Source organism: Hypanus sabinus, chromosome 18 (assembly GCF_030144855.1).
Source record: "Hypanus sabinus isolate sHypSab1 chromosome 18, sHypSab1.hap1, whole genome shotgun sequence".
Lineage (NCBI taxonomy): Eukaryota > Metazoa > Chordata > Chondrichthyes > Myliobatiformes > Dasyatidae > Hypanus > Hypanus sabinus.
The window spans coordinates 62,116,076-62,137,453 of NC_082723.1; the positions used below are offsets into that span (position 1 = coordinate 62,116,076).

The following is a 21,378-nucleotide window of genomic DNA, read 5'->3' on the forward strand; positions in this document are numbered from 1 at the left end:
CCGTACTACAGCCAGACGCGGTGAATGGGACAGAAAAGTAGGTGAACTCCGACGCTGAACCAGTTACCACTGTGTTCCCGATCGCTCACCGTAAACCGCCGCCGACATCCACTGCTCCCACAGCGAGTCCTCCTCAGCCGGCGCCGCAGCCATTCTGCCGGGACAAGACCTGCTCGGCGCACTGAGTGAAGGCTACCCACGGCAGCCGCTCTCAGACACAGAGGGCGGGCACCTGGGAGAGGGGTGGAGTGGTGAAGAGGTCCCGGGAGGGAGTAGTCCGGCTTTCGGCGATTTGGGAGGCGACGTATTAAGAGGTGTGGTGTGGCGAGGGGTATGTAGTGGAAAGGGTGAGGGTAAAGTGGGAGAGGGGAGTGTAGGCGAAAGGGAGGGACGGCTGGACCCTGGTGGACTTTTCCCGCTGTCCTTTGACTGAGGCAGACGGACTCCGGATTTTGGAGAAGGTTGTGGAAGCGAGGCGGTGTCCTGAGACCAACCCTCCGCTTTCCTCCCACAACAGTCGACACCTGAGTTACCATGAGTGGGTGGGCGGGGCGGGAGCCGGTTTGGACGTGCGCTCACCTGGTCGGACTTCAGCGACCCTGGGGAGGAGAGCCGGTGGAGGTCTGAACCCCGCATACCTCGCAACAGATTGAGCTTGGTTGGCAAGGACTAGACCAAATCTTCAATATTTCCCGCTTTCTCTGCACTTTCACTGTCCCACCATAATTGTTCAACAGATAGTCAGCTATTTGCTTCAGCCCATCACACGAGTAAAACTATATCCCACTCACCTCTTGCATTGAAATATAGGCAACTCAGGACACTAGTCGCACCATGCTCAACCTTTTGTTTCTCAACTCTGTCTGAGGTCTTACCAACATCTGCTTCCACAACCACTCCACTAACTGTTCCGGCACTCTGGTTCCCATCCCATCTGTAACTCTAGTTTAAAACCCACCATGTAGCATTATTGCACATTCCTGCTAGAATATTAGTCTCCCTCCAGTTCAGATGCAAACTGTCCCTTCTGTACTGGTCCAACCTTCCCTGGAAGAGAGACCAATAATTCAAAAATCTTATCCCCTCCCTCCTAAACCAAATCTTTAGCCATAAATTAAACTAAATAATTTTACCTAGTTTTAGTCTCACTGGCATGTGACACATGTAACAATCCTGAGATCACAACCCTGGAGGTTTTGCCCTTTAACTTAGCACATAATTCCCTGAACTCCCTATGCAGAACCTCATCACTCATCTTACCCGTGTTGTTGGTCCCTACATGGACCACAACTCCTGGTTGCTCATCCTCCCACCGAGGACACGATCCAAGATATCCCAGTCCCTGGTACGTGGGAGGCAACATAACACCCGGGAATCTTGTTCTCGCCCACAGAACCTTCTAACCCTAAAGAACCCCCATCACCACAGCATGCCTCTTGCCCCCACCCTTTCCCTTCTGAGTACCAGAGGCACACTCAGTGCCAGAGACCCAGCCACGGTGACTTTCCTTTGTTAAGTCAACCACCAGCCCCCCTCCAAAACAGTATTCAAAGTGATATACCTGTTGTTGAGGGGGATGGCCACAGGGGTACTCTGCTCTGGATCTTTAACCCCTTTCCCCTTTTCGACTGTCACCCAGTTCCCTGCTTCCTGTATCTGGGGAGTAACTACCTCTCCATATGTCCTATTAATCACCCCCTCAGCCCCTAAATGAACCAGAGTTCATCCAGTTCCAACTCCAACTTCTTAACACAGATAAGTCAATTTGCTGAGACTACTCATCTGCTTATCCAGGTTCCCCCACCCATACACACACACGTCTTGCTACTACATCATTATGAACTACACAACCACCCTGCTTTGCATCATTAACAAAAAATGAATAATCTCTTAGCAACCACTTTAAAAGGTACCTTCTGCAGCTTTTCATAAAGAGACCCCTGAGAGCATGTTCAGGGTCTCCTGCTGCTACAGCCCATCCACTTCAAGATTCAACACGTTGTGTATTCAGAGATGCTCTTCTACACACCACTGTTGTAACACGTGATTATTTTGAGTTAGTCACTTTCTGTCAACTTAAACCAGTCTGGCCAGTCTCTTCTAAACTCTCCCCTTAAAGCATTTTTGCCCACAGAACTGCCGCTTATTGGATTTCTTTTGTATTTCCTCACCATTTTCTGTAAACTCTAGAGCTATTGGGCATGAAAATCCCAACAGACCAGCAGTTTCTAAGATACTCAAACTACCCTGACTGACACCATCACGGTCAAAGTCAATTAAATCATATTTCTTCCCCATTCTGATGTTTGATCTAAACAAGTGAACCTCTTGACCACATCTGCATGCTTTTATAAATTGAGTTGCTGCCACGATTGACAGATTAGATATTTGTGTTAATAAGCAGGTCTACAGGTGTACCTAATAAAGTATTTAGTGTATTACAGATGGTCCCCTCATCCAAATCCTCAATCTAGATTGCTACTAGTTAGATCCCCAACACTGCTGAACATGCCCTGTGTGCCAGAACCAGATCAACAATTCACACAATCCTGACTACCTTCTCCCATTGGTCACACTTCTTCACTCTAACAAAGGAATTCCCTTCGTTTCACCACACCTCACTGCTACCCAAGTACTTACTTTTCTTTGCCTGACCTGAGTTTTCCAAGCATTTTTTTTTTGCTTTTGTTACAGAATTCTATATATAGCTTTATTTTAACTCAGCTAATAATTTGAATCTTTTACAGGTGATAAAATAGACAAAAGAATGAAATCACTGATCAAATGATTTAGTAATGAAAATGGTTTAAAAACTGAACATGGTAGGTCTTACATAAGTTGTAAAAATCCTCTCAGGTATGTTTAATGTATTTCATATCCGGATGGTTATCCACTCAGATTGACTTGGAAAGAATATTTCAGAGGAAAAGAAAATTCAGTGATAGGTATTGTTAAACCTCAGAAAGCCCTTTGTCAAATTAAATACACATTACAAGAATCATTATCAGGAGAGAATAATGCAATGAAAAATATTTAAAACATTTTTTATCAGTTTCTGACTTAAAATATATATCTCAGCATTTCAGTTTATAATCTGAAACTTTTTCTAAGTACCCTTTTTACAATCAAATAGATTTGTCTGTCTTCAAAACAACAGGTAATGTTTAAATATAACCAGTGTAGAAAATAATTTCACTGAAATATGCACTTAAGTCTCAATCTTTCCACACTGAGCAAATTTGGTAAATTAACTTGATGTATAAGGAAAATCATTGTGACCTTCAGCAAAAGTTAGATATGTGGTCACATTTTACATGGCAGTTAGACTGGTTTGAGATAAGGAAACAGGAAACTCAAGAATGTAAACCTTTTTAAGTGATTTTTTCTTCCTGACTACTAATTAATACATACTTCATTTAGTCCATTACCAAAGTGGAGCAGAATAAAACCATATAAATCACAGCACAGAAGAGGGACTTCTCTACCCACATCATCTGTGCTGACTGTGATTCTTACCAATGCTGATCCCATTTGGCCATGTTAGGCCTATATCCCTTTACACCATTCCCACTTAAGTCCCTGTCCAGATGTCTTCTAAAGATAGTTATAGTGCCTATCCCTACTCACTCTTCTGGGTGAAAAAGCTTACCTCTGAGGTCTTTAAATCCCACCCCCACACCACCCACTTAAACCTGTGCCTTCCAGTTCTCAACTCCCCTCCTCTGGGCCAAGAGTGTTAACAGTATTTATACTTTCTATCCCTCTCACAGTTTTAGACAATAGGTGTAGAAGTAGACCATTCAGCCCTTCGAGCCTGCACCGCCATTCTGAGATCATGGCTGATCATCTACTATCAATACCCGGTTCCTGCCTTGTCCCCATATCCCTTGATTCCCCTATCCATAAGATACCTATCTAGCTCCTTCTTGAAAGCATCCAGAGAATTGGCCTCCACTGCCTTCCGAGGCAGTGCATTCCAGACCCCCACAACTCTCTGGGAGAAGAAGCTTTTCCTTAACTCTGTCCTAAATGACCTACCCCTTATTCTCAAACCATGCCCTCTGGTACTGGACTCTCCCAGCAACTGGAACATATTTCCTGCCTCTATCTTGTCCAATCCCGTAATAATCTTATATGTTGCAATCAGATACCCTCTCAATCTCCTTAATTCTAGCGTGTACAAGCCCAGTCTCTCTAACCACTCTGCGTAAGACAGTCCGGACATCCCAGGAATTAACCTTGTGAATCTACGCTGCACTCCCTCTACAGCCAAGATGTCCTTCCTTAACCCTGGAGACCAAAACTGTACACAATACTCCAGGTGTGGTCTCACCAGGGCCCTGTACAAATGCAAAAGGATTTCCTTGCTCTTGTACTCAATTCCCTTTGCAATTAAAGCCAACATTCCATTAGCCTTCTTCACTGCCTGCTGCACTTGCTCATTCACCTTCAGTGACTGATGAACAAGGACTCCTAGATTTCTTTGTATTTCTCCCTTACCTAACTCTACACCGTTCAGATAATAATCTGCCTTCCTGTTCTTACTCCCAAAGTGGATAACCTCACACTTATTCACATTAAATGTCATCTGCCCACTCACCCAGCCTATCCGTCACCCTGAATTCTCCTAACATCCTCATCACATGTCACACTGCCACCCAGTTTAGTAACATCAGCAAATTTGGTGATGTTATTCTCAATGCCTTCATCTAAATCGTTGATGTAAATCATAAACAGCTGTGGTCCCAATACCGAGCCCTGTGGCACCCCACTAGTCACCACCTACCATTCTGAGAAACACCCATTCACTGTTACCCTTTGCTTTCTATCTGCCAACCAGTTTTCTATCCATGACAATATCTTCCCCCCAATGCCATGAGTTCTGATTTTACCCACCAATCTCCTATGTGGGACCTTATCAAATGCCTTCTGAAAATCAAGGTACACTACACCCACTGGATCTCCCTTGTCTAACTTCCTGATTACATCCTCAAAAAACTCCCATTAGATTAGTCAAGCATGATTTGCTGTTGGTAAATCCATGCTGGCTCTGCCCAATCCTATCACTGCTATCTAGATATGCCACTATTTCATCTTTAATAATGGACTCTAGCATCTTCCCCACTACTGATGTTAGGCTGACAGGATGATAGTTCTGTTTTCTCCCTCCCTCCTTTCTTAAAAATTGGGATAACATTAGCCATTCTCCAAACCTCAGGAACTGATCCTGAATCTAAGGAACATTGAAAAATGATTACCAATGCATCCACAATTTCCAGAGCCACCTCCTTTAGTACCCTAGGATGCAGACCATCTGGACCTGGGGATTTGTCAGCCTTCAGTCCCATCAGTCTACTCAGCACCGTTTCCTTCCTAATGTCAATCTGTTTCATTTCCTCTGTTACCCTATGTCCTTGGCCCATCCATACATCTGGGAGATTGCTTGTGTCTTCCCTAGTGAAGACAGATCTAAAGTACTTATTAAATTCTTATGCCATTTCTCCGTTTCCCATCACAATTTCACCCAATTCATTCTTCAAGGGCCCAACATTGTTCTTAACTATCTTCTTTCTCTTCACATACCTAAAAAAGCTTTTGCTATGCTCCTTTATATTTCTGGCTAGCTTGCGTTCGCACCTCATTTTTTTCTCCCCGCATTGCCCTTTTAGTTAAGTTCTGTTGTTCCTTAAAAATGTCCCAATCATCTGTCCTCCCACTCACCTTAGCTCTGTCATACTTCCTTTTTTTAATGCTATGCAATCTCTGACTTCCTTTGTCAACCACTGTGGCCCCTTTCCCCCCTTTGAATCCTTCCTCTCTGAGGGATGAACTGATTTAGCACCTTGTGCATTATTCCCAAGAATACCTGCCATTGCTGTTCCACTGTCTTTTCTGCTAGGATATCCATCCAGTTAACTTTAGCCAGCTACTCCCTCATGGCTCCATAGTCTCCTTTGTTCAACTGCAACACTGACACCTCCGATCTGCCCTTATCCTTCTCAAATTGCAGATAAAAACTTATCATATTATGATCACTACCTCCTAATGGCTCCTTAACTTCAAGATCGCTTATCAAATCCTGTTCATTACGTAACACTAAATCCAGAATAGTCCTGTCCCTGGTCGGCTCTTGTACAAGTTGTTCCAAGAATGCATCTCGTATGCACCCCTATCCTGGGGTCCAGCACCAACCTGATTCTCCCCGTTCACCTGCATGTTGAAATCCCCCATAACTACTGCGACATTACCTTTGCCACATGCCAATGTTAACTCCTAAAGGCATCCTTCAGCCTCCTACATTCCAGTTCCCAAGCTATCCAATCTCTCTTATACTTCCAGATCTCCATTCAAGGCAATATTCTGGTGAATCCCTTCTGCAGTCTCTAATTGCTACATGTATAAAATACTCCAAATGCAGTCTAAACACTGTTTTCTACAGCAGCTATGTAAAGACATAAAAATCTTATATTCAAGACAATATACTGACTGCTGCTTTCAGTGCCTTAGGACTATTAAGAGAGTCATGGAGCACTGCAGCACAGGAACAGGGCCACCTAGTCCATGCCAAACTATCATCCTGCCTAGTCCCATCAACCTGAACCTGGACAATAGCCTCCATACCCCTCCCATCCATGCACTTACCCAAATTACTCTTAAAATGGTAAAATCAAACCCACATCAACCACTTCCATTGGCACTTAGATCACTGTCCAACAATGTTCCCCTCTCCCTAGTTGGGCTTTCTATAAACTGCTTCAGAAAACCCTTAGATGCCCTTTATAAATTCCACCCCATCTTTTGCCCCTTGCACAAAATACACCTTTGGAAAAGTTTTTCAAAAATATTGCACAACCCTATTGCATTTACACTCAGTGATTTGCCTACATATCTGTAATTCCCAGAGCACTGGGAGACCTACAGTAATATCCTATATATTTATTCCAAAATTCTGTGCAAATAGAGGCTCATTGACAGATCCCTCCAGGAAATCACCCACATTTTGCCACATCTTCTGGCATACCATACATTTGTATAACCCACAGCACCGAACAGTCCTGCCCGTCACTAAACTATGTTTCCTTAATTACAGCAATATCAGCCCACTTGTCTTACCTGTGAGGCCGAGTGAGCAGCAGAGAGCTCAAGAGTGTTGTTCTTGCAAAAATCCTTAGGGGAGAAGTCCATACCTCTCTGAAAATGGTGATGCACCACTTGTGAAAAATGACATTACATACACTTGCCTTCATAGATCAATGCATTGACATAATGTTGCAGCTGCACAAAATATTGTTTGGACCATACTTGGAGTATTGCATACAGTTCTGATTGCCATTATCACCAAAGGATGTGGTAACAGTTGAGAGTGCAAAAGAGTTCACCAAGATGTTACAAGGATAGATCAGGCTCTCACTGGAACAAAGGTGTGACCTTAGTTTATAAAATTGTGAGGAACATAGATAGGATACCATCTTTTCCCATGGTAGGGTAGTACAGAACTACAAAGCATAGGTTTAAGGTGAGGAAAGAGAAATTTCCCCTTTAAACATGAGTGCTATTTTCAAGGGGAGATTATCTGGAATGAGTTCCCATTGAAAGTGGTGGAGGCAGACAAAATTACATTATAAACAGGAAGGTACTTGGATAGGAAAAATGTTGCGATACACAGACCTCATATAGGGAAATGAGATTAGTGTGTATAGGCCTCTTAATCAGCATGGATAATGCAGTCTGTAAAGGCCATTTTCATTGCTGGATTTCTCTATTCTACAGAAGTAAATGCAGGTAAACATACCAGCTCTCTCATGCTGTGCATGTCTGCCCTTCCTAATAGATTTGCCTGTTCTTTCTTCTGTATGAAAAGCCTCCTTCCCCACCTGCACTATCACTCTTGACTCCTACCCCACTGCCTGTATAATTTAAATCCTCCTGAGCGGCACCGGCAAATCTCCTTCCATTCAGATGCAGGGTACAGTGATCCAAAAACCATAGGTTTTCTCCGTTTACACCAAGCCCTTTAGCCAATCATCTGTCCTATCTTTCTATTTCTGTACTTGCTAGTATGTGGCACACACCAATTGTGATTCCAATTCTGGAAGTCCTGCTTTTCAACTTCCTACCAAACTCCCTAACTTCCCTACGAGTCTTTTTTGACTCATGTCATTGAGACCATCTCTCCAACAGTGTCCAAAATAGTACACTTGTCTTTTCTGGTGGTCACCCATTAATCTGGCCTCCTTCCTAAAGCTTTAATCAATAATACTTGCTGCCTCCCCTACACTCCTCAGGGAGTCAACAGCAGCTCCAGCCCAATCTGTGTAGTTCGAGAGGAGTTTTAGCAGGACAACATACTGTAAATATGGTTCATGACTTCTGGCTGCTCACCCTTCCCTTTCAGACGGTCCTGTATCTACCCAGAGACACCCTTGCCCTGACACCTGGAGTTTTGAGTTCTCTATCACTAATGCACGTCTACACCTTGTGCTTCCCTGCTGTACAAAGGAGCTAGTTCAGGAGCCACCACTGGCTATTGCTGCTTTTCTCAGAGACCATCTCTCCAACAGTGTCCAAAATAGTACACTTGTCTTTTCTGGTGGTCACCCATTAATCTGGCCTCCTTCCTAAAGCTTTAATCAATAATACTTGCTGCCTCCCCTACACGCCTCAGGGAGTCAACAGCAGCTCCAGTCCAATCTGTGTAGTTCGAGAGGAGTTTTAGCAGGACAACATACTGTAAATATGGTGATCAGAGACTCTTGATATCTTTCTGATCTCTTTCACTGGAGGAGCATACCATTCCACTGACTGCCATCACCAATCCTTCTAACTATTGACGTAAATTAAAAATCTTACCTTGTCTTACCACTTTGCCACATTGTCTTCTTGTCTAGGTCTCTCCATTTTGATCTTAGCCACAGTACTTCACTTCAAAATGTCAACTTCCAACGTACCTACCTCGGTTTCTATAGCTCTTGTACGCCTCTCCTTGCTCCCTCTCGCTCTTGCAAACTCAGGTACCACTAGTCCTGCTGCCTTTTGAAATCTTACCTTTCTCCCTCACACCTTCTTACATATCTCAGATACATGGAGTTCAGCAATAGCATAAATGGTGATCACTGATTTATTTCTAGCCATTGAATCGAATTAAAACAATAATGTCCATTTAAAATAGATTACAAAAACCATTTGTGTTGTATTTATTGAGTAAAGAAGCAGCCCCAAGCACACTTCAAACAGGGATGGTCATTTTGTATTAATTGTTTGTGTGACTTTATATGATCTCAAGTAAATGTTATGCTGAGCTGCCACAAATTGAACTTCAAATTAAGTTCAGAGAGAGAACAGGTTCTCTGGTCCACTGAGTCCATGGCAACTATCATTCACCTATTTACACAAATCAGACATTAATTACACTTCCCATCAACTCTCTCCAGATTCTACCACACACCCACCCACAGGTCAATTTATAGCAGCTAATTAGCCAGCCATCTTTGGAATATAGGAAGAATCCAGAAATGTGCAAACTCCATACAGACAGCCCCTGTTAAGGATTGAACTTGGGTCTCTTGCCCTGCAAGGCAGAAGCTCTACTAGCTGCACTGCTGTGGCACACATAAAAGTAACTCCATTGCAGGCAGTATCCAAACCTCTGTACGACAGCTTATTGAAAATCGGATTATAACTTTCACAACGTCTATGCATTTTCTAAAGCACATGTTCACATCAGTTTAGAATAAGCATTTTCACACTTTACAAATCCATTATGAACTGCTTTTATTTATAACATCTGAGCAAGATTTGCATACAAATTCAGAACACTAATGGATCAAGCATAAATGCCCTTAAAACCGGTGAAAATTATAATGAATGCTAACAGTAATGTTTCTGTAAAGTTCTTGAAGTACTTGCACAAAAAAACCTGACCTGCACTAAGGAAACCTTTAAAAATCTTATGTAAAATGGTGTTTTTAACGTCCAACCATCATGCATCAACAGCAGATGGGAAATTCATAAAGACAAACTATTACTACTTTTACTATTACTGATAATACTACATGTAAAAAATTTTTTACTTAAATTCATGTTAAAAACAGGTTGTTCCTTTATACAATCTTGTGGTGACTTTAACTTTGGAGTAAAATCACACTATCAGCACCATAACTGTTGGCCCTCACTATAACAAAAGTTCAATTTATTAAATGTCCTATCATCAATAACTAGACAGACAATTTGTAGGAAGAATTTGTCAGTACAGCTGAGCTGGTGCTTCAAGAAGTCTTTCACACAAGTGGAGGCATTCCATTTAATACCGCTCAATGTGGTCCAGGTAACTAGCATGTCAAGAAACATTGGCAGATGTGCTTGAACTGGTGTCTGGGAGTCTGTTTTGTTGTGCTTCCATTTGAGATACTGTGGCTTGTCGCTGAGCAATGGCAGCAGCTGAATGCTTGCACTTCTCTGAACCACACTGACATGTAAAATATTTACTCTTGATGTCCCAAAACCTGTCACCATAGTCAAAACTGGGAAGTAAATACAGCACATGTTAAAACAGCTTGCATAAAAAAGTACTCTGAATACAAATTTGATACCTCTTCTCATTATTACTTTCTAGGTTAACAGTGCTGACAAATTTGCAATTCAACTTTCTTTGAATATAAATTGAACCCCACTACATTATAGTTGTCTGTTTATTACTAGCAGTTTGTTTGAAGTGGATGAAACTAAAAGTAGTACAAGGCCAGTTCCATAATTTTCTGGAATGTTTCATGTATCTGAATAGCCAAGATTCACTTGATATATAAGCCTTAATTGTACCATATTGGCTGTGACATTGAAATTTCTGCAAAGTGAACTAAAAGAAAGTACAGCAACTGTCCTGCAATGAAGATGATCTTTTTGAAGTGGATTAACCGAACATAATTGAGCAGTCTGCTACCCATGCATTCAGGTTCACCCTATAAGAATAAGGAGGTGAGCACATTTATGTAACATTAAACTTTTAGGGCACTAGAGAAATCAAGCAATTGAGTTTCAAGAAAGATTCCTTCCATTCCAAATTTCTCCAAAAATGATCTTACAGAATTCCTTAGATTCTGTAAAATCTTCAGCAGGCTGGAGAACTACAAATTTAATATCCTAATTCATGGAAGTAAAGGCAGAAAGCAGGAGACTAAAAGCCAATCAACCACATGTTGCTAGAAAAATGCTGGATTGATTTTATGGAAACAGTAGTAAGACATTTACAATGTTATTGTACAATTCAGCAGAGATAATATCTTTTATTCAAAGCACCTAATGTTTAATAAATGATTATTTGAGGACGAACATAGGGGAAACCTGTAGATGCTGTATTACTATTGTTGTATTAATGTAGTATTTGCATTTCCAAAAGACATTTTATCAGATACCATAAAAAAGCCGTTTGCACATGAATTGCAGCTGATATAATAGCATAGATTAAGGATTTGCTAACTAACTGTACATAAAGTTAGGTCTAACAGATCATTTTCAGGTCAACAGGCTGCGACTAGTGGGGTGCTATACAGATTAGCGCCAGGCATCAACAATTTAGATGGAGGGAGGAAGAGACTGAGTGCATTGTTGCCTAATTAGCAATGACACAATGACTGATAGAAAAGTTACAAAAAGGAACTTACTCACAGAGACCAAAAAGGAATTATATAGCTAAAATAAATGGGCAACAAAAAGGGCATTTGGAGTATCATGCAAAGTTCCTAGATACGTGAAGTAATCCATTTTGGCAGGAAAAATTTAAATAAAAAATGTTCAAAGAAACAGAGTCTGCAGCATGCATCTAAAGCTGACACACTATAATGCTAACTGAACCCAAATCTGGCATTCTGAGTAGCTCTGGTGTTACCTTTAAGGCGTGATCACACTTCAAACGTTTTCAGTGTAACATGGGCAATAACAAATTGGGACTCTAGTTTTCTTAATTTACTTCTAACATACCATTAATTATTCATTTTAAATAACTATATTCTCTGTTAAATGTCTTTACTGCTAAGCCCAAGCTTCTGCAGTCCCTTGTCATAATTCAAACTCCCAGTTAATGGATCTTCTCACCATCCTGTTTGCTAAACATCTCAGAAGGCCAAATTGGAGACAATCAAGAAAAGTGCTGGTCAGGCAAAAGCACTATCTTCTTTGTTGATTAATATTTAGTAAAAATAAAAATCAATATTTATAATAAATTGCTAGATGTGAGCTACTTTGGGACATTCTGCTCCATTTAATGTTCTTTATAAACCTAAATTGTTATTTTATAAAGGACTGAAGACAATTCATCAAATCTGCATTTCCCAATCATGTACTCCTACTTGGGCACTTGTATGGCCTATTTTTACACTGGGTACCTAGAAAAGCCTTTTCACGTCACAGGATACCATATCTGAAAATTATCTTGTTTTGGATATCGGAAGGAAATCTCAAAAAATATTTACCCTAGTTCCTCGCCACATTTTATGTCTCTACTGCTGAAGAATGCAATCCTTGGGAAACGAAGATCCTGGTGTGACATGAACACTCGTACCGGAATGAGGTTTGGTTCACAGAGATGGTTAACAAAGCGGCTGACATTTCCATAGTATCGAGCATCAATGCAGTATACGTCCCCTTCCTTAAAATTAAAGTGATAGATAAATACATATTTGATTACTTGTTTCCTCAGTTACAAATGCTGCAAATACAATTAGAGTGGTGTTTATACTTACTGAATAGTTTGATGTACCTCAGACAATAAATTTACTTTCAATTTTGTTTCCTTGGTTCAACTAATGCATGTAAAAGCTTAAAAGCAGCAGTTAACTCAAGCCATTAGCCATCAGAATTATCAAAGTTACCACTAACATTTTGCCATATATATAGTAAATTAAACTATTAATCTACATCAAATTTGATCAAGTCATTCTGATAAATTGAAGGATTTTCTAGAGCAGAAATTGAATAAAAGATTTTAATAACAACAATATGGATAGGCACAATAATCCAAGAAGTTTATTTCAAAGTTTCAAGGAAGCAACTTACAATGGTCTTCTTTTTAAAATATATGAACTTATACAAAAGAATTTCCATAAGACCATAAAAGATAGGAGCAGAATCATACCATTCAGCCCACTGAGTCTGTTCTGCCATTTCATCACAGCCTAATCCATTTTCCCTTTCAACCCCTTTCTCCTACCTTCTCCCCCTAAACCTTCCATTCCCTGACTAATCAAAAACCTATCAACCTCCATCTTAAATACACTCAATGACCTGGCCCCCACAGCCACTTGTGGCAACCAGTTCCACAGACTCTCCACCCTATGGCTAAAGAAATAAATTCTTATCTCCATTCTAAATGGACACCCCTGTATTCTGAGGCAGTGCCCTCTGGCCCTAGACTTACCCACTACAGGAAAGATCCTCTCCACATCAACTCTGTCTAGGCCTTTAAATATTTGATAGGTTTCAATGAGATTCTCCCCACCACCACCCATTTCTTCTTAATTCCTGTGAGTACAAGCACAGAGCAATCAAATGTTACTCATATGATAACCACTTAATTCCTGGAATCATTCTTGTGAAGCTCCTCTGAACCCTCTCCAGTCAGGCCTCGTCAGTAACTTATAAAACTTCAGCATTACATCCTTGCTTTTATATTCTAATACTCTTGAAATGAATGCTAACATTGAATTGATCTTCCTCACCACAGATTTAACCTGCAAATTAACCTTTTAGGGAATCCTGCACGAGGACTCTTAAGTTCTTTTGCACTGCAGATCTTTAAATTGTCTGCCCTTTTAGAAAATAGTTACACTTTTATTCCTTCTACCAAAGTGCATGACCATACACTTCCTGACACTGTATTCCATCTGTCACTTCTTTCTCCACTCTCCTAATCTGGCCAACTTCTTCTGTAGCCTCCCTGCTTCCTCAACACTACCTGCCCCTCCACTTCTCTTCATATCATCTGCAAACTTGGCCACAAAGCCATGAATTCCATCATCGAAATAACTGACACCTAGTGTAAAAATAAAGTAGTCCCAACACCAACTCCTTTGGAACACCACTAGTCACCAGCAGCCAGTCAGAAAAGGGTCCCTTTATTCCCACTCTATCATGCCGGTAACTTTCCTGTAATACCATGGCCTCTTATTTTGTTAAACAGCCTCATGTTCAGGCACCTTGTCAAAGGCCTTCTGAAAATCCAAGTACACAACATGCACCAATTCTCTTTTGTCTATCCTGCCTGCTATTTCCTCAAATAATTTCAACAAATTTGTCAAGCAAGATTTTCCTTCAAGGAAACCATAATTTATACTGAGAACTTATCTTTAACCGTCGACTCCAACATCTTCCTAGCCACTGAGGTCAGACTAACTGGCCATACTTTCCTTTCCCTTATTGAAGAGTAGAGTGGCATTTTCAGTTTTCCAGTCTAGTGATTCTTGAATGGTCATTTCTAATGCCTCCACAATCTCTTCAGCCACCTTTTTCAGAACCCTGGGCTGTAGTCTATTTGGGCCAAGTGACTAATTGACTTACAGATCTTTCAGCTATCCAAGCACCTTCTTCTTAGTGCTTTGCTACTAATAGTTTTGTAAAATATTGACTTTTACCCAGTGCTATCAAAGTCAAAAGGCATTCTTTACTTGGAACAGATACATCAATTTGTTTACTTTAAAATATCAAACAGCACCTGTACAATCAATCCTTCTAATATCTACAAAAATATTGCAAATTATGGCTTTTGGACAGATTACTCTTGGGGCTTTTAATAATCTGAAAAATACACCTATTGTTAGTAATTTCTCTTTCCCCCCCATTAATATACCATTTTTCCCTAATTTTTTCATCCCCTTAAATGATAACTTTTATCTAATTAATGGGCATCAGAGAGGGTGAAATATCTCAAATGTTTTCATTGGCGCAATTTTCATAGAGTAATACAAGATAGCAGCACGTCGTTGAGCCAACTCGTCCATGCCCACAGTGTGAAAAAGACTGACAATCGACCTCATCTATGCCTGACATGACTTTATAAACCTTTAAGTTACACCCTTCAATCTTCTTCACTTGTTGGAAAAAATACTAGCCTATCGAATCCTGTAAAAGTATAATTAGGTTTCAGCATAGAGTAACCTCAAAAGATGAATCCTTTCTCCACATTCAAGAATAACCAAATGACTGATCATCCTCAATTTAGACTATATCGGGAAAAACGTTTCATTCATTTTACCTGAAGAATTTATATCTACCTGGTTCTATATCAATCAATAATCAAGCATTCACTTGAATCTAAACCATATCTTTCCATTTTATTCTAAGTAATTATTTTCAAAGCCATAGTCTCATTCACAAGATCAGTTTTAATCACTAACAGACTGACTTCTAGAAGATTTATACAGTTTTTCCTATGTAAACAACAAGAATATCCACACCCTTTCCCTTTAGCTGTCGATGCAATCTAAAACAAGAAACTGAAGTAATAACATCTACTGAAAGCTCTGTCAAACCCATGGCTCAGAGTCAGTAACACTACATGTAGGGGCTGGTACAGGGTACTGATGAAAATCTTTCAGCTGCCGGCGACGGTAAAGACAGAAACATAAGAAACTTTTAAGTGACATGTAAATAGGCACATGAATGTGAAGAAAATGTAAGGATATGGACATTGTGTAGGCAAAAGGGTCTGTTCTTGTGCTACATTGTTCTATGTTCTATGCTTTAAATGCTTTTTTCCTTAAGATGTGTTAAATAAAATTTGTTAGCTCCAATAAAAACAAAAACAAAGTTTTTATTGAGTGTGAAATATTGCATGTTGGGATGTTTAACCAGAACAGAATATACACACTGAATAACAAAGCTGTGCAGTTTGCTGAAAATGGCGACATAGGTAGTCATGGTGGTGAAGAAGGAATTTGATACATTTACCTTCATGGGTAAGGGCATTGTGTTCAGGAGCTGCAACATCACGCTACAGCTACACTGTATGCAGTTCTGATTACCACACTATAGGAAGGATGTGATTAAGCTAGTGAAAGTGCAGCAAACATTAACAAGGGACTGGGGCTGGAGGGTTCCATTCTAAGGAAAGACTGATATGTTTTCCCTGGAGTTAATGAGGCCAAGAATTAACCTTATCAGTTTATAAAATCATGACAAGGATAAATAACCATGTCTTTTTCTCAGTGTAGAGAAATCTGAAGTTACAGTGAGAGGGGAAGATTTAAAGGGGACACAATGGACGTATATAGAATGAATTGCTAGAGGAAATGAAAGGAAATGATAGTTTATAAAAAGTGAACCCCTACCTATGATTTACCCCCTTTTAAATACTTTTTTGTTACTGTGCCAGTTTCTCAGCCATCCTTGCTGTTGACATTAGCCTTGAGGATTTTACTTTCACACTTTACATTGCATTTTCTCTTTAAGCCAGCTGTAATTTTTAAAATTTAGCACCCTGTATAACTTAGCTTACCCCAAATATTCCAAACATAATATTGCATGCATATTTATCATTTCTTGCAATGTTGTTTCCTTTCTGTCATTGATTCCTTATGCATAAAACCAGGTAGAAGAACATGAGGAACAAAGATCTTCCTAACTCTAATTCCATTTTCAAGTTTGTTGAAAAATTAATAGATTATTTAAGATGATAATCAGCATGGTCAGTAGTAGAGCTTAGAGCATATAGCAGGGATACAGGCCATTCAGGTTTGAGTTCATGCTAACAATGTTGTCGACCCAGCAAGTTGCAGTTTCCTGCTTTCGGTCCATTTCCCTCCAAGTATCTATCCAAATGCTTCTTAAATGATACTATTGCCACGGCCTCAACCACTTCTTCTGGGAAGCTCGTTGCACATACTCACCACCCTTTGCATGAAAATGTTGACCTGAAGAAACTTCTACCTAAAGAGTGTAATGGAACAGAGGGATCTAGGAACACATAATTTATTAAAAGTGTTGACACAGATAGACAGGGGAGTGAAGGTGGTGTTCAGTCAGGGCACTGAGTATAGCAAGTGCGAACTGCGGGGTTGGAGGCAAGGTGTGTGGGAAAAGAAACTGGGGGAGAAGTGTAGAAGGAACCAGGTAAATCAGGAGGAGAGAGAAAAGGGGCAAAGGTGGATCAGAGTATCTGAAATCGAAGAATCCAATGAAGAGTGCATTGTTAACCTTGTATGCCACAAGTTCAATTCAATAATTTATCAGATGCGAGCAGGGGCAGATGGAAGGGGCCTAGTCCTCGATCATAGCCAGGATTAGGCATGAAGCCATGGTGTTGCCTGTTGCACTTGAAGTAAGGAGACGAAGCCATTGCACTTCTCCAGAGTCAGTGTGGTACACCATCCAGAATGGAGTTGGAGCTGCTTTTGGTCGACAGAAGACAAGCTCTGTTGTGGCTGACTGCAGATTTTTTAGCGGCACTCAGTGGACTTGGGCCTCAAGCTGTGGGGTTGCTTGCTTTTCAGCTGCAGGAGATGCATTTGAGCCAATGCATTTACGGGGGGTGGGGGGGGCGGTGTAGTGCAGTTGTGGCAATTGATGATTTAAAATGGCCCGACCGAGGGGTCTGGACTACATGTATATATGCAGACATTTGTCGGGTTGTGTTTTTACTAATCGATATGCACTTATATAAGCAAGGACTAGGCCTCAAAGTCACGGATTCGCCTACCAGGAGTTGGGCATTGGGGCGAGTTCAGGGCTTCAAAGCTATGGTGTCGCTGAACAGGCATCGGGGGCCAGTCGACAGATAGCAATGGGCTGGGGGTTCTGGACTATATATATGCAATGGTCATTGTGCTTTTACTGATATTCTCTGTGGGTCTGTTGACCTGTATGCATCAAGCTGAAGCATCTCTGGGGGGGGGGGGCATGGGGAGGTGGGCGCCAGCACTCTTATTACATGATTGTGTTCTTGTGTGTGCTGAGAGTGACCATTGGTAATGTATCTTTGCACCATGACCTCACAGCAATGTTGTCTCAACTGGCTGTATTCATATATGGCTAAATGACAAAGCTGAATTGAATTATTCCACTGATCATTGCAGCCCACAAAGGCGGCATGTGAGGTGCTGTTCTTCTAGTTTGTGCTTAGCCTTATGTTGGTGGTGGAGGTGGCTAAGGACAGATGTGGGTATGGTAATAGGTAGAGGCAACCAGGGGAACCAGATGGCCATGGTGGATAGAGAAAAAGGTCTAGGAAAGCAGACATCCAGTCTGCACTTGGTATCACTGACATACAACAGGCCATGTCAAAAACACCAGATGCAAGATGAGGCTGGAGGAGGTGCATGTGCCTCACCCAGAAGGACTATGAAGAGCTCTGGATGGTGGCGACGGAGAAAGTATACCAAAAGGTCCTATACCTCCTGTAGTTACTGGGTGAAGAGTCTCGGGAGGAAGGTGGATGGACAGGGATGAGTGAATCAGGTTGTCAGAACAGCGGGGACACTGTGGGAATCAGAAAGGTGGAAAGGAAGATCTGCTTGCTGGTGAGATCACATCATAGCTGGTGCAAACGTTTACAAATTATGTGCTTCATGCATAGGCTGGCATGGTAAACGGCAAGGACCAAGGGAACTCTTATCCATATTTTGTCTGGAGTGAGGTGGAAAGGTAGGTAAGAGTAGAAGTACAAGAAACAGAGAAGATATGGGTGAGGGCTTCAACAACCATAGAAGCTACATTTTCACAAAAAGATCTCAGATTAAAAACAAAAAAAACTAAACAAGCACAAGTAGGTAAATAGATATTCTCCTGTGTGAAATACAATACCTCTACATATTAACATATATAAATTCTTGCACAGGGTTCACTTTTCCTGTCCCCAATCCTAAATGTCTCTTAATTTTCAGCTTCAGTGTCAGTATTTAAGGTTGAAAATGCCTGGGCAGACATAATAAGCAGGAAGTCTTGCTCAGTGAGGGGAAAAAGTTAAATTCTTGGAAAAACAATTCTAAACATTTTTGAAAATGCTGTATTTCTAGTCAAGTTAAGAACTGAAAGGTTTTAACACTGGAATTATGAACTATGTAGTCAACTTGATTCACCTAGTGCTTCTTTCTAGCTTTTTAAGTTTTTAACTAATATGTAAAATTACTGTAGAATGGCCCTATTAGGTCACAAAGTTTTCTTTCTAAATCCTACCAAAATCTTAGGACTCCCGTGAATGCACTAGAATTTTAGTAATTGCTCAGAAACACCTTAATCAGAATTCCTATTTCAAAAACTGACAAAAGTTTCAAGATATTAAAAACCTACCTCACAAGCTTGCAGATTTTCATTCCAGTATTTCGAAGACATAAACAGAATATCCCTCAGTGTTCCTTCCCTGATTTACCACATTCCAGGCCTCATGCCCTATACTTCTAGCTCTTAAGACTACCCCCTAATATTGATACAACAACATCTCTTCCCATTTTTCTTTGCTCAATACATTTTCATAAGCATCACAAAGGACTATAGAAATTATTAACTATTTCATCCACCATAATTATCTAACTCACTAAATTATAAATACTCTTGGATATATCATTTTGGTATAAAAGATACAGTGGCATGCAAAAGTTTGGGCACCCCTAGTAAAAAATTCTGTTACTGTGAATAGTTAAGTGAGTAGAAGATGAACTGATCTCCAAAAGTCATAAAGTTAAAGATGAAACATTCCTTTCAACACTTTAAGCAAGACTAGTGTATTATTTTTGTTTTGCACAATTTTAGAGTGAAAAAGGAAAGGAGCACCATGCAAAAGTTTGGGCACCCCAAGAGACCTGAGCTCTCAGATAGCTTTCACCAAGGTCTCAGACCTTAATTAGCTTGTTAAGGCTATGGCTTGCACACAGTCTTCGTTAGGAAAGGCCAGGTGATGCAAATTTCAAAACTTTATAAATATTCTGACTCCTCAAACCTTGTCCTAACATCAGCAGCCATGAGCTCCTCTAAGCAGCTGCCTAGCACTCTGAAAATTAAAATAAATGATGCCTACAAAGCAGGAGAAGGGTATGATAGCAAAGTATTTTCAGGTAGCCTTTTCCTCAGTTCGTAATGTAATTAAGAAATGGTAGTTAACAGGAACTGTGGAGGTCAAATTGAGGTCTGGAAGACCAAGAAAACTTTCCATGAGAACTGCTCATAGGATTGCTAGAAGGGCAAATCAAAACCCCCGTTTGACTGTAAAAGGCCCTCAGGAAGATTTAGCAGACTCTGGAGTGGTGGTGCACTGTTCTGCTGTTCAGCGACACCTGTACAAATATGACCTTTATGGAAGAGTCATCAAAACAAAACCTTTCCTGCGTCCTCACCACAAAATTCAGCATCAGAAGTTTGCAAAGGAACATATAAACAAGACCAATGCATTTTGGAAACAAGTCCTGTGAACCGATGAAGTTAAAATAGAACTTTTTGGCCGCAACGAGCAAAGGTATGTTTGGAGAAAAAAGGGTGCAGTATTTACTGAAAAGAAAACCTCTCCATCCGTTAAGCACGGGAGTGGATCGATTGTGCTTTTGGCTTCTGTTGCAGCCAGTGGCATGGGGAACATTTTACTGGTAGAGGGAAGAATGAATTCAATTAAATACCAGCTAATTTTGGAAGCAAACTCACACCGTCTGTAAAAAAGTTGAAGATGAAAAGAGGATGGCTTCTGCAACAGGATAATGATCCTAAACACACCTCAGAATCCACAATGGATTACCTCAAGAGGCACAAGCTGAAGGTTTTACCATGGATAATCTGTGGATAGACCTCAAAAGAGCATTGCATGCAAGACGGCCCAAGAATCTCACAGAAATAAAAGCCTTTTGCAAGGAAGAATGAGCGAAAATCCCCCCAAACAAGAATTGAAAGGCTCTTAGATGGCTACAGAAAGTGTTCACAAGCTGTGATACTTGCCAAAGTAGGTGTTACTAAGTACTGACCATGCAGGGTGCCCAAACTTTTGCTTCGGGCCCTTTTTTTTGTTATTTTCAAACTGTAAAAGATGGAAATAAAAAAGCAATCTTGCTTAAAATATTAAAGAAGTGTTTAACTTTATGCCTTTTGGAAATCAGGTCATCTTTTACTCGCTTAGAGTAACAGAAATTTTGACCGGGGTGCCCAAACTTTTGCCTGCCACTGTACTTCGTCCAAAAGCATAGTATATATAAAATTTAACTGTTAGCCATTGAAGAAAATGGGAATTTGTTTAATCTCTTGAGATCCAAAGTACATTGTACTTTGTTAAGAACAATTTTAAAGAATCTGAAGCAACAATTATACTTTCAAACTCAAATTCTTCTTGAGCTAAATAACCTGCAAAGCATTCGAAGCTGACCGTCACAATTGTCCTTTGCTTCCTGTGGAGAATTACTATGTTGGAGTACATTAATT

General features: G+C 40.6%; 1 protein-coding gene across 6 annotated transcripts in view; it reads right to left on the reverse strand.

The window, feature by feature from the left end:
- Nucleotides 1-9,756: 9,756 nt before the first annotated feature.
- Nucleotides 9,757-21,378, reverse strand: part of LOC132407663 (histone-lysine N-methyltransferase EHMT1-like) — a 188,174-nt gene continuing 176,552 nt past the window's right edge. For all 6 annotated transcript variants that reach the window (XM_059994490.1, XM_059994485.1, XM_059994484.1 and 3 more), the window contains 2 exons: nt 12,465-12,640; nt 9,757-10,520 (listed from right to left, as the gene is read on the reverse strand). In XM_059994490.1, coding sequence (XP_059850473.1) covers nt 10,337-10,520; nt 12,465-12,640 — 360 coding nt within the window. In that variant the 3' untranslated portion in view covers nt 9,757-10,336. The remainder of the gene's footprint in view (nt 10,521-12,464; nt 12,641-21,378) is intronic.